Source organism: Odontomachus brunneus, unplaced genomic scaffold (genome assembly GCF_010583005.1).
Source record: "Odontomachus brunneus isolate Ranch 3 - 2012 unplaced genomic scaffold, Obru_v1 Obru_scaffold_057, whole genome shotgun sequence".
Lineage (NCBI taxonomy): Eukaryota > Metazoa > Arthropoda > Insecta > Hymenoptera > Formicidae > Odontomachus > Odontomachus brunneus.
The window spans coordinates 228,170-242,831 of record NW_022639507.1 but is presented as its reverse complement, the minus strand read 5'-3'; the positions used below and the strand labels follow the sequence as shown (position 1 = coordinate 242,831).

Sequence of the window (14,662 nt, the reverse complement as noted above, 5' to 3'; positions counted from 1 at the left end):
AGAGAGAGAGAGAGAGAGAGAGAGAGAGAGAGAGAGAGAGAGAGAGAGAGAGACGGGGGAGGGATGGAGGTGGGTAAAAGTACTTGCAACAATACGCCGTGTTCCACTTAAATCAAATTAATTAACTCATCTGAACCTCCCTTATGGCGTTGATATAAGATGTGTGCTGAGGAAACCTATTGGTTGGAATTTCTTATTCTAATGACAAACCCGAACTTTCATTCGCTACACACATAAATAGTCGATTTGTAGATACACACACAACGGGTGACCTTTTAAAGGAAATTTAAATTTTTTAAGAAAAAAAGAATTTTCTTTACGAGAATTTCTTTACGAGCATATGTAGTCTCTCTCTCTCTCTCTTTCTCTCTTCTTCTTTTCCTCCTCTTCTTCTTCTTTCCTCATCCCTTCCCTCTTCCTCTTCATCTCTCCCTTTCTTTTCTTTTTTCTTTAATATTTTTCAACTTTACTCCTCTGTAATAATTCATTAATTAAATTTTGTCTTGAAGTATACCGTTACAATACATCAACTCCAGCTACACCACAGCGAAATCCGTAAACAAGAATTCTCGTTTTGCGGAATAATTCAGATCTCGTTAAAATTCAATTTTCGATTTCTTACAGCGAGGAACTTCCACGTCGTGCGCGAAGGAAATATAACCGCGGATAGGTGGCCCTTCTGGATAAATTATTCCGACGCATCCTGTGCGCGTTCTCTCTTATTTATTGTGCGCTTATTTATCTGGCATACAATTTATCACCGACCGGCGCATTTATCCGCGGTCGCGTCTTATCAAATCGAAACGGTCTAATGAAATTGGGCGAGCAGGCGTCGCGACGCCCTTAATTTCCGGTCGGGGTGGCGCGAGGCGGCGAAACGAGCGGAAACAAGACGCTGTATTTATGTCGAAACTTAAACGCTCGGCTTAAGTACCTGCGAGGATACAGGCCAAAGCGTTTCTCGCGATGCAGCCCGACCGTCGTTGCGTCTCTTCCGATCGGAATATTTCTCCGATGTCGGGTGAGGGGGATTTCCTGCGCGTCGGGAATTTCCGGCACGGTGCAGAAATTATTAACAAGCGTCGCAAATGGCGTACGCGAGCCGCTAAAACGTAACGTCCGTCGGTATACCAACGCTCGCCGATATTCTACTGAATTTATCGGAATTTATTGATACGGCTAATACATCCATGCGTTACGTAAATCAAAAGGCGCGACAGGTAGTAAAAATGCATGCGGATACGTTCCACAACGTGCAATTTCGATGATAGATACCGCACGATAAACTGAAGGATACACGTCACTGTAATTGTAAGGTATAGTGGCTAATAGTTAATTTAAGAATTAAACAGTTTCCAAGGATCAAAGCGCTCTATAAACTCAAGCATTAAACTCTGTAATGAGAAGAAACTCGGGACTCTAACGTTTTAAGATTATAGTATGTCCTTGAACTCTTGCAAATTTTAATTGAAAATGAAGGCTTTGCTCTATATTTTTTTCTCATTCTCAGGACATAATTTAAAATTTTGCAATCTCGAAAGCGTAACGTATAAACTGACGTTGAATAATTGAGGGAGAGGAGCACGGAATTCGTTATCAGAGAGAGAGAGAGAGAGAGAGAGAGAGAGAGAGAGAGAGAGAGAGAGAGAGAGAGAGAGAATCGAATGTTTTCCGATGGTCAAGCTCGCGTACATGCGAGCTTCCGAGGCGCGCTCGCAAAATCCGGACGCCTCTTCGATGCGTTGATGTGCGCATTCAAGCTGCATGAAAGCCGCAAGCTCGGCGATCTCTTCAATTCTATCTCTCCTCATCTATTCATGAGATGTTTTCGCCGCGTGATTTTCTTTTAGCGAATCTCAAGAAGCGCACGCGCGTCTTCTCACTTTTTGCACCTCATGCTTTCTGAGGCTCTACGAAGAAAATTGTTATGGTTGTTGCAACCACATTCTCTACTCTGAAAGAAAAATGTATGATATTTGGAACTATAATGGCGTAGTAAAAAGGTTATAGTTAAGAATATCTTTTTTATAGTAAATGTCACCATAATGTTTGTAATATTTACAATATAAGCATAGTATAACTGACTCATGTAAAACTTTTACCAAGAATTATAATTATTTGAAATAAAAAACATAGTAAAGTAGCAAATATTAAATGGTAAGAGAAATTAACTATTTTATATAGTCAATACAATTAGAATATTTGGAAAATATGGGTACATGTAACTATATTCCCAAAGCTTGCTTTACTATACATATAGAGTAATAAGATGGTGACTATAAATGTGTGTTCATTTTGCTATATCTTCGTATTTAGATGAATTATAAATATATGTTTGAGGCCAAAACGAACTATAAAATATAGTGAGATTATAGTTATTCCAACTATTTTTTTCTCTCAGTGTATGGTTAGACGAAGATTTATGTGAATTCAAGTTAAATAGATATAATATTAAAAATTGCTGCTGTTGTGTCAATTTATATAGCATTCACAGCCACAGTTACGATACGTAAAGTTAAATTAATATATTATTATACAGGGTGTCCTAGAACAACCTCCCAAACTATCGTGAAGGCATAGTACAGATTAAGATGAACATAAAAGTCCTGTACTGTGATATTCGCTATAATTTTATAGAAATATTAAATAAAGAAGATTTATAAATGATCACGTGAGATATATACTGAGAGAAAAAAATAGTTGGAATAACTATAATCTGTATTTAATAATTTGACTCAACTATATTTATAGTATATTTTACTATTTTTATAGTATATCTCACTATATTTTATAGTTCGTTTTGACCTCAAACATATATTTATAAACATCTGAACATGAAAATATAACAGAATCAACACAGATTTATAGTCACTATCTTATAACTCTATGTGTATAGTAAAGCACGCTTTGGGAATATACAATAGTTACATGTACCTATATTTGTCAAATATTCCAATTGTATTGATTGATTGATTTGATATTGTAATCATTTGTCAATGATCACACGAGATATAGTAGATGAGCTGTAGCGACATCTGCCGTCGTGTCCTCGTACACTAGATCAAACTGAAAAAGTTGTCTACCTTTTTCCTAATAACTATATAGATTTTTAGTTATTAATAAGATAACATTAATATATTATCACAAACAACCTTCCGCCAATCTTCTTTAATTAATAATTAAAAAAAGTTATTAGGAAAAAGATAAAAAGGACTTTTTGTTCAGTTTGACTTAATGTACGAGCATACGATAGCAGATGTCGCCACTACAACTCATCTACTACACTGAGAGAAAAATATATGATATTTGGAACTATAAGTGACATAGTAAAATGATTATAGTTAGGAATATCATTTTTATAGTAAATGTCACCACAATGTTTACAATAATATAATATATTATTGATATATTATAATATAATAAATTAAATGTAATATTTACAATATAAGCATAGTATAACTGACCCATGGAAAACTTTTTTATAAAAAATTATAATTATTTAAAATAAAAATATACTAAGATAGCAAATATTGAATGGTAAGTGAAATTGGCTATATAAAATAGTTAATTTCACTTACTATTTAATATTTGCTATCTTACTATATTTTTTATTGTAAATAAATAATTATAGTTTTTGATAAAGTTTTCTATGGTTTGGTTATACTATGCTTATATTGTAAATATTACAAACATTATGTTGACATTTACTATAAAAATGATATTCCTAACTATAATCTTTTTACTGTGTCATTATAGTTCCAAATATCATAGATTTCTCTCTCAGTGTAGTAGATCACTTTTAGTGGCGACGTATGCTCGTACATTTTCAAACTAAACAAAAAGTTCATTTTATCTTTTTCCTAATAACTTTTTTTAATTATTAATTAAAAAAGATTGGCGGAAGGTCACTCAGGATAATATATTAATGTTATCTAATTAATAACTAAAAATCTACATAGATATTAGGAAAAAGGTAGATGACTTTTTATTCAGTTTGACCTAATGTACGAGAGCACGACGGTAGATGTCGCTACAGCTCATCTGCTATATCTCGTGTGATCATTGACAAATCTTCTTTAATTAATATCTTGATAATTATTACGAATATTGCAAAATACTGGGTGTACAACTTAATTCCGTCCGTTTTTTGGCTTGAAAAACGCATTTATTTGAATGATAAAATGAATTAATACATTATTGAAAGTATTGTCCATCGCTAGCCACTACTTTTTCCCATCTTTCTGGCAATTTATGGATTCCGTCGCGGAAGAAGCGTTCATCTTTTGAAGCCAAGAATGAATCGAGCCAATTTTTGATACCCTGTTCTGAAGTGAAGTGTATTCCAGTCAAAGCGTTCTGCATCGATCGAAACAAATGGTAGTCGGAAGGGGCAAGGTCTGGGCTATAAGGCGGGTGAGCCAGAACTTCCCATCCGCTATTTTCCAAATAGTTTTTAACCGGAACAGCAACATGAGGCCGAGCGTTGTCATGGTGAAAGATTATGGACTCGTGTCTGGTCGCATATTCTGGACGTTTTTCGGCTATAGCTCGCTTTAAACGGATCAATTGTCGCCTGTAGAAGTCTCCCGTGATGGTTTGACCAGGTTTTAGCAGCTCATAGTGGATCACACCCTTCTGATCCCACCAAATACAGAGCATTACCTTGGCATCATGGATATTCAGCTTCGGCATTAATGTTCCCGGTTGGCCGGGCTTTACATACGATTTTTTGCGTTTCGGGTTGTCGTAGTGAATCCACCCCCGGTGGATTTTTCGTCCCCGGTAATGATTCGATGCAGAAAAGACTTCTTTTTGTACCGTTCAAGCAACATTTCGGACATGCAAAATCGTCGTTCGATATCTCTCGGTTTCAATTCGTATGGGACCCAATTTCCTTGCTTTTGGATGTATCCCGCGGCTTTGAGTCGTTTCGAAATAGCTTGTTGAGTAACTTCCAATGTTCTTGCGAGCTCTTTTTGCGTTTGACACGAATCTTGATCGAGTAATGTTTCTAATTCTTCATCTTCAAACTTTTTCGGTTGACCCGAACGCTCTTTGTCTTCAACACTAAAATCACCACTTTGAAATCGTCGAAACCATTCTCTGCAAGATTTATCCGACGGTGCAGATTCACCATAAACTTCCACAAGCATTTGATGCGCTTTAGCTGCACTTTTCTTCCAATTGAAACAGAAAATCAAAACTTCCCGCAAATGGTGCTTATTTGGAACGAAACTCGACATTTTCAACGCAGTAAAAATTAAACTTGTTGTGCAAAACTCAAAGGCTTGTAAACAATATTTGACAGATGTTGACACTTCACGATGCAGCAAAAATCAGCTGTCGCCGTCAACCATTTATAGCACCTAGAGCCATCTTTTGAAAACGGACCGAACTAAGTTGTACACCCAATAGTATAAGATTTTCATGTTTACCTTCTTCCGTTTTATATTTCCACGAAAGCTTCGAAGGTCGTCCTGGGACACCCTGTATATAGTTTCCTCAACCAAAATATTGCTATCTCTTTCTTGTGGTCTGCAGGACGAATACTATAATTTAGAGATCAGTAGGCTTTGGTTACTTTATACAACATTTAGAATTCCGCTTAAATACATATGGACAAGCAACAGAAAAGTGAAAACTTTATATGAAAGCAGCAAAAACTTCTAGAATACTATAATTTCTACCTTTTTGTACACATGGCTAAAAGTAACATTAAAATTTTATTACGGCAACTATATTTAGCCAAATGATATTCCTAGTCTTTCCTCCGCGTATTACTTTCTTATCAAACTAGAAATTTATTTGATGATCCTGATAAGGTTGATCCAAATTAGTTATACAATCCAGTTTGTATAAGATAATTTCATCAGGTCATAATAAATTATGTAACGCAGCATGGTAATTAGAACCTTATTAATTAGGACCTTATTAAGGATTCATCATCAGAACGTAATCAAATAGTAGTCAGATCTCGTAAAATCTTTCTCAGATCTTCGCATAGAGAAAAAGATTATTTTGTGAGAGAGATAAAAACTTGATCATTTTGTTTAATAATTAAAAAATCGGGTATTTTGTTACTAACTCTCTGTATTCCCCCAATCAAATATTTTACCGTCCTGTGAACGGTTCATTTATCTCTTTAAGCTGACTACGGTCTCACATGTTGCCTCACATGACTTCAATCGAGCAGGAATTGATGATGTAAAATTGATAACAAACTCTGACAATATATTTATAGTTCATGTTTATAAATTATCCTTATAACTTAGTGGCTTATATAAATGTTTAGTAACATTTGAAGCTGAACATTTGAAAAAGAGAAAATGTAGAAAATAATTTCTAAGAAAATAATTTTTAGAGATTATACTTATTATATATAATATTAACTACAAATGACCTCTATTGAATCCTTACAAGACAAACTATAATAGAGAGAATCAGTAAAATCTCGAAAAATATTCGTTTAATATAAGAGCCAATGCACAATGCCTTGCACAATGCCAGGCTACAGGCAATAAGAATAGGTATTAGCCAATAGGAACAGAGAATAAAAATAATTGACCAATCCGAATTCCTATTCCCTGTTTCTATTGCCTGTTGCCTGGCATTCTGCAAGAACCTTTACTCTATAAGATAATATATTAAATTAATATATTAGGATCCTCATGTAGACTTATGATGGGCCTAACCATCATAACCTTACAAAAGTCTTTCTTACTCAATTCTTAACATGCTCTTATCAGATAGGATTTCTAGTGAGGACTATAGGACTATATTTATCCAATTTACGACTAAAAATTTATCCTATAGCTCTAATCAGGTTAATCTCAATTGGTTATCAGGTCCGAATAAAGTAATATTAGCGGGTCCCAGTAAATCATATAATGCAGCGTGGACATTAATATCTTTTTCTATCAAGGATTTCTAGTGAGATCCTTATTATCCTATTGAATCTTTATTACGTTTTATTTCAGATTAAAGAAAAAATTAGAATTATGTAAAATGAAATAAAAATAATTCTGTAGAAATATATTTATTTATAATTTGTCAATTTTTAGATTTACAATATTGATATTATATAGTATAATATGCACATTATAATGCATTGCATTAAAAAAATTTAAAAAACAACTTATTTTATTAATAGTTTCTTAGTAACTTGTATTTAATTATAAAAAAATAATTTTAATAAATGATGATTTGTTCGAATCTTATGAGTTGTATGCGAATCAATTACATAAATTTTTAATTAAAATTAATTGAAATTAAAAAATATTGAAACAAATTTTTTGGAAATAATTATATGAAAATAAAATCTATTATTTTTAAATCTATTATAAATATAAATATATATAAGCATACATAAGTATAACTATATAACACACACACACACACACACACATATATATATATATATATATAAAATGTTAACTATAAATAGTCCTCATTAAAACCTGATAATACAAGCCATAATAATTAAGTGAGTAAGAATCCCGACAAAGACCTATTTTATTGATTTTATTGATTTTTTATTGATATTTTTGTGAGTTTAACAGATAATTCTTGATGACACTTTATATATTCGCAGCTCTTATCAACCGAAACATACTTTTTTTTTACTATTACATATTCTCAAAAAATTCAAAAGTTACTTTTTTGTAGTAAAAAAATAGTTTCTGTCTCTGTCTCTCTCTCTCTCTCTCTCTCTCTCTCTCTCTCTCTCTCGAGAGAGAGAGAGAGAGAGAGAGAGAGAGAGAGATTATACGTTATCTTCTCTGCACTATAATTCATGGAGCTGCGAGAATAAGTAAGATGATCAAGAATTATTCGTTAAATAAAAAAATATCAATAAAAAAATACGTTTTTGTTCACAATTGTCAATTGTTTATTAAAACTTGCTGAAAAACGTGGCTTTTCTAGAAAAGCTACATATTTCCAAAGTTTCTTAGGATTTGGATAATTTCAAGGGAATGCTGAAACTGAAAACTTTGCCGACAGAATACTCTGATATTTTTCTGCAAAGTTTACGTTCTATTGATACAGAATTGTAAATGTTTTTACGCAATGAAAGCACGTGCAAAAATAAATAGGGACATTATTCAATATGTGACGAAAACGAAAAAGAAATTTTAAATGTAAAGTCTCAAATTGTCAGTTAGCGTAATATTTGTCTAATTTAAAAGTTCCGCAGTTTATACATATCAAAAGTGCGGAACAGAAAAATTTTAAAGAATATTGCTATATCTTCGCATCTGAATTCAGAAGTTTAAAAATGTCCGAAAAGTTTGCAGAAAGATTTCTACACATGTATGCGTGATTAGGTTTTCCGCTAAAGCTTCCGTTGAGAAATATGATAAGAATAGCATGATTGTGTTAGTGATGTTCGTTTCTGGGTTATCGAAATTTTTCGAGTTCGTCATTGACTTCAGGATTTACTTATGTTTCGTATTTGAATTCAGTACGCAAAAAAATATAAAAATAGTCTGATTTCATACATTCCCCTTATATTTTCTAACTTTTGGCCCTTTTACAGCATTCTTCTTTGCCTTTCCTTTTTCCTATGCGTAATTTTTACTCTCTTCGACTCTCAGTAAATTTGTTCTCGTCCGCGAGTTCGTGTATTTTCAGTTTTACGAATGTACAAGTTCCGCATATATTTGAGTTATCCGAAACACCTCGGTTGTATTTTCGTGTGGTTCATTTTGCAATATCGCGGTCAGGCGGAGAGAAGAAAAAAAAAAAGAAATTTCACGCGAGTTTTCTGCGGGGAAAAAGACTTCGTGAAAATTACTAATATGGCACGTGCGTCCGATGCAAAACGGTGACAGTACGTCTACGAAGGAGCCGCTTGCTATTAATTACCCTTGATGCACGCGATATTGACTTCCCCGGCTGCTGCACACTCCGCCTAAATGAATGCGGGCAAAAGATGTAGCTGCTGCCGCCGCCGCCGCCATCTCCGCGAGAAAAATGTCCCGTCGCGGAAACTCCTGGCGCAGTTTTTTTTTATTTGCGCAAGCATAAATCATCTTGGCTCAAACCGCGCCTCATACCGCGTGTGTAAATTTTCCACCGGCGGGGAAATTTCTCTGCCGTCCCTATAAATAGAAACTCGCTAATTTATCTCGCTAATGATACAATCTATCGTGCCGGTAATGCGTAATTAAAATGCGTCGTAATTACAACTCTGGATTCGCCGTTATTTGCGAAGTGAGAGTCTGTCGATTGACTCGAACAGTTCTTCAATTATCTTTGAGCATAAATTTCTTCAAATAAGGATCTCTCCCTCCTCGATTCTAATTGTTTTCTATAAATTAGAAGCTTGCTTTTAATTTGCTCTCTTTCTTTCTCTCTCAATCTTTTAGAATTCACAATCGACTGAGGCAGGAATTTTGCGAAAAGTTAGCGCAATTTTCACGGAAGAATATTTTCCGAGTTAATGTCAAGCAGAAATGGAAATCCACAGAAAGTTCGCGTGTGCGGGAAATTTTTTTTGGTACCAATGAAGGGGAGGTAAAAATTTGCGGTCGCTTCAAAGCGAAAACCGCAAATAAAAAAAAAGAAATTAACGAATTATATTCAACCGCGCTGAAATAAAAATTCCGCATACCAACAATAATAAAACCGACTATACCGCGTTTCATGCTCGGAACGTCAGCGCCATATTCGCGAATTAAAATCCGCGTTGCTACGATGGCAATTTTGTTGTTTGCGAAATCTATCGAATGCTATCGTTTCGTTATCATTCTCGTTTAGGAAATGCAACAACGTTGAAAACACCAATCATGTACATTCGACGTGTGCACGACGGCTCTTTTGCACGCGGTTTGTAAGAATTTTATTTTGCATGTACACGCGAAAATTCAGACTTGCTGAAGTTTCGTTTTAATTCCCAACGCGCGAAAGTTCCTCGTAACTCCGATTTACCCGTAATTTCTCAGCATTTATTCGCGGGGGAAAGAAGACGTCTTGCCATTATAATTCGCAACGCAAATTCTTCTCTCCGGACTTCCCGTGACTTCGACGAATGCCCAGAGTGCAAACTTCGTCGATTAAGCCGTTGCCGTTGTCGAAGTTGCTGTCTTCCGGCGATTCCGCGATTCTCGCTGCAACCGTGCAGGAAGTAATGTCTCCCTCTCTGTCTTCCGTTTTCAGGCAACCATCGCCGAGTTCTGGTACCACCGGCACCTCCACGGTGTCGTCGACGACGGAGGGCGACGCGACCCAAAGCATCGGCATGTATCCGATGGGCGTCGCGACGTCCGCCACCGTGACAACGGCGACGCCGGTGACGACGACGGCTTCGGCGACGGCGTCAGTGCCGTTGACGGCTACGTCGGGTACTGGAACCGGTATCGCCAGGAGCGTCTCCGCGCCGAGTGCGCCACGCCCGGTTGTCCAGATCAGCAGCTCTTCGGCGAGCACCTCGGCGACGCAACGACCGAGGCTGCGAAGGAACCTCAGTCGTACTGAAGCCATTCGGAAGTAAGTATTATACGAATCGATACCTTTGACAGTCGTTATAACGCGTCATCGCGTTTAGACGGAGTATTTCAATGACAGGTGATTGAAATTCTTACATAGTAGCTGTCCCAATTATAGGTTAAGTTCCAATTTCAGATTCAAACTTGGTTCATTAGTATATCGAAAAAGTATACATTATAATGCGAGCATGGAAAAAAATTATTGGTGTTCTTTAGTTCTTTTACAATTATATTATATTCTCTAAATTTCTTGAAGAGGAACTTCCTTCGAGAAGTAGAGTGACTGCCGAGTCACTCGAATTCAAGTGGTTTTTCAGTCATATAAAACAAGCATGCGGCCGAGTTGCACATTTCGATTGATTTTATCGACTGCCATACCCACTCCTCTTGTAGCATTTAGGTTATTTGCGGAGACGTAAGACGCTCGAGATCAGAGAGGAATTAGCTATGAATCGTACGAAGTTTTGGCGCGTGTTGTCCTCTTCAGCATAAACCTTTCTAATTATTCTTTTGAATTTAGAATCAGTTAATTTAAGTCTAATAATATTTCTTTGAAACTATAATGTTTGTTACTTATATTGATATTAAAAATTCTTTTTAATGTTCGATCGACAAACTTATGTACGTTAATAAAAGTTATTCTGATCTTATCAAATAATCCATAATAGAATCCACAAGATCGATACGTTGATTAAATTAACACGTTTGCTATCACATGTTACATAAGGGAGAGACAAGATTCTATACTTTTCAAAATTTCGAAGTTACTACCTCACAGACAATTGTTGTGATCGACTATACGAACATAATAGAGACAACTTATTTCTATGTGTTATGCTCATAATGATTCTATAGATCCTATAAATTGTATATTTTATTCTGTAATAACCGAAATATGAACATGGTGTAACGTAGTTGTACCATCTTGTCCTGGTACTAGATTAAATTGGCTAATAGCCCAGGATAAAGAAGGCTACACATAAAATATGTATCCCGATTAGTAGGTATTTCTACGAGAGATCTTCACAATCCTGCGAGCTTTTAATTGTGGGTTAATTTTATGTCGTCTATCCATATGGTCTATTTTAATTATTTTATGGAAGTCGCTTTTATTATCAAAAATACATACAGAGAGAGAAAGAGAGAGAGAGAGAGAGAGAGAGAGAGAGAGAGAGAGAGAGAGAGAGAGAGAGAGAGAGAGTGTGTGTGTGTGTGTGCATGTATGTGTATGTCATATATTTGCAGGAAACATCATTCTGACTAATAATAGATCACTTAAATTCACTCACAATGAAAAATATTAATAAGAAATTTCGAGATGCATGAAATTTTTAGCTGTAATATTATTTCGATTTTAATGTAATTCTTAGGGAAAAATATGTTCTAAAAGGAATATTTTGTAATTTCATTTCCACTGTTATTCTCACGATATATATATATATATATATATAAATAAAGCATATGGCCAACATATCTCTTGGGCCAATTAAACCTGGTTTCCTTTATATGTGGTGAATTGACTGATTCTCACGAGAAACTGGCGTCACTTATATGTGGCAGTGATAATTTTTTACTTTATCTCTACACATATAAAGAAATTAGTTTTATCTTATATTATCACATAAAAAACTTATGGGACGATCTGTTGGGAAGGGGAGGTGGACAATTCCTGAATATTGTGAAATAATAATAGAGTAGATAGTAGGCTCTTTGATATATAGTCAAAAGTGAAAGAATTGAGAAAAAGATGGTTTTTCAAGTTCAAAAATCCATAAAAAATCAGGTCAAAATCATATCGAAATCAGGTCAGAATGATGTGAAAATTAACGATCGATTTGATAATTCTAAGACTTCATCACGGTATTTGGAAGATGTATTATGTAAATGTACGATGTCGTCGTTATCCAGTTTATGTCATATTCAGATCGAATCAGTATATCTATTCGACTTGAATATGGTGCCGACATTTATATGATATCTCCTGGTTATCATATAGGTAAATAGATCGATTATATAACTACACGATATCGACAAAATGTAACACGGATCTGTCGTCTATGCAGCGTTTATCTTCCTTTGCATATCTCATCAGCAATATAATGGTGCCGACACGACAATGTTGTGTTTATTATCGAACACTTTGTATAATAAACATATGAAAATGAAACTGCAGATAATCAATTTGATATCAACAGTACAGTCAACAACTAAAATTACAAAATTCCAACACACTTTTATTTTCGCAACGCGAAAGTAAAACATGTCACTCATACATATAAGTAAAGCTTATTTTTTTGCTTTTTGTCACGTGGCACTGCGACTAGCACGACACAAATTACTTTTGACTATTAGATACATAAATGTTTTCTCTCTTTCTCAAACTTGACTACAATTTTCTAAATATGCGGTATGTTTTTTAATTGTTATTGTCGTTCACCATCATTGATAAAGATGCAAATTGGGATCGGAAAATTTGTGAAAGATTTTATTAAATGAAGTTTTTGTTAAAATAATATTTCTTGTTTAAAAGTAACTCCACACCTAACTATTGACTTTCTGACATAGGCTCTACGCACTTGTGTTTTAACATTGAATCAATTAAATAGTTAATAATTAAGAAAAGTTTACTATACTACAATAAGTGTCCCTATTCCATATCTCAGCTGCTATATCAGTCATGGCTATATCTTAGTTTTTTTAATTAATTCGTTTTCCACCTATAGATATTAATAATACATCAACTAGATATCAACTATACATCGATACGATATCGATAACATATCATACAGACCTGCCATTCATGCAACATTGATCTTCCTTTGTACATCAATAAAGAATTTCGAGCTGTTATCAAAGCAACCAATTTGAAAAATTTTTATTAATATCTTGATCATTTTATTATGATCTGATCTTTGACTCTTAAACTCGGGATTTAGCGAATACTTTAATAAAATTGCATAAACTTCGCTCACAACGAAATATCTCCTGTAATTGCAGGAAAGAAAGGCACACAAAGCACAAATCGAGGGGGAAGAAGCGTGGTCTTTTTTGGGCATCATCTGAATGTAACTGTGATTGCTTATGAATGTCCTAATCTCCATTATTGTGGTGTCATTGATAGATTCTTAGAGAAGATATGTACACACACGTACACATACATTATGTACATAGACAGAGTGATACGCGTATCACGTAGTATATAAACTGTACATACTATAGTTATGATGAATATATTCCTGACTCGTAGTAGCGAAGTAATGCAACAGATTATTTTTATACATCGCTGAAGAAGATTCAAACTGGAAAAATGTTCATAATCTTCCGGCGGACTCGCGTCTTGCATAATTTATGTAATTTTAATAAGATACTCGTTATACCATCTGCGCTGACTCTTGCTCGTCTAATTTTCTTTCATTTTCTTCCTTTTCATTGAAATTCTTAACTGAACTATTCATTTTCCTTTACTTTTTTTGTGCTTTGTGAAACTGCTTTGTAAAAAACGATTTTTTCTTTTTCGAGATTAAGCGAATAATAATTTTCGTATAGCAGAATTAAAATAGTTGATCTGTGCTACGTCGGAGAGAGAAATTTTTTTTTCAGTGGCGGCATCTAAGAAATCCCTCATAAATTTACTACTTATCGGACAAAAATACTTTTCTATAAATTTATTATTATTTAAGTAATACATTTAAATAAAGTAGTAAACGGTAACTTGAAACGAAATTGAGATAAATACATATAATATTATAGTTTCATATCAATTCGAAATTTTATATATACATTCTTTTCGTATAAACTCTTTTCAATTTTACTATATTTCTAGTAGTCCAAGAATAAACTGTCAGTAAAGTCTATCTTGCGAAAGAACATAGCAAATTTTGTTAGAGACATAATAGGTTTTGCTACAAACATATAGCAAGTTTTAATAATATATTTTAGTTTCTAAAATATAAGTAACGCATTGAAAGGAAAAGATAATTAAATGCTGCATAATATCGATCCTCCTTATAAAATCCTATAATAATTTTGGTAATTATGCAGTATAGGGGAACCACCTTCGATGACCTTGATATATATTATTAAGGACACCCTCCTGAGTAACCTTCAGAAGGTTTTAGCCGTCGCTCGTTATTCGTTAAAAAGTTATTAATAAAAGAAGTTGCATAAAATAAGTG

At 34.3% G+C, this 14,662-nt stretch overlaps 1 protein-coding gene across 4 annotated transcripts in view; it reads left to right on the top strand.

The window, feature by feature from the left end:
* Window positions 1–14,662, top strand: part of LOC116845753 (inactive rhomboid protein 1) — a 340,621-nt gene that overhangs the window by 234,670 nt on the left and 91,289 nt on the right. For all 4 annotated transcript variants that reach the window (XM_032818807.1, XM_032818808.1, XM_032818806.1 and 1 more), the window contains one exon: window positions 10,159–10,488. In XM_032818807.1, coding sequence (XP_032674698.1) covers window positions 10,159–10,488 — 330 coding nt within the window. The remainder of the gene's footprint in view (window positions 1–10,158; window positions 10,489–14,662) is intronic.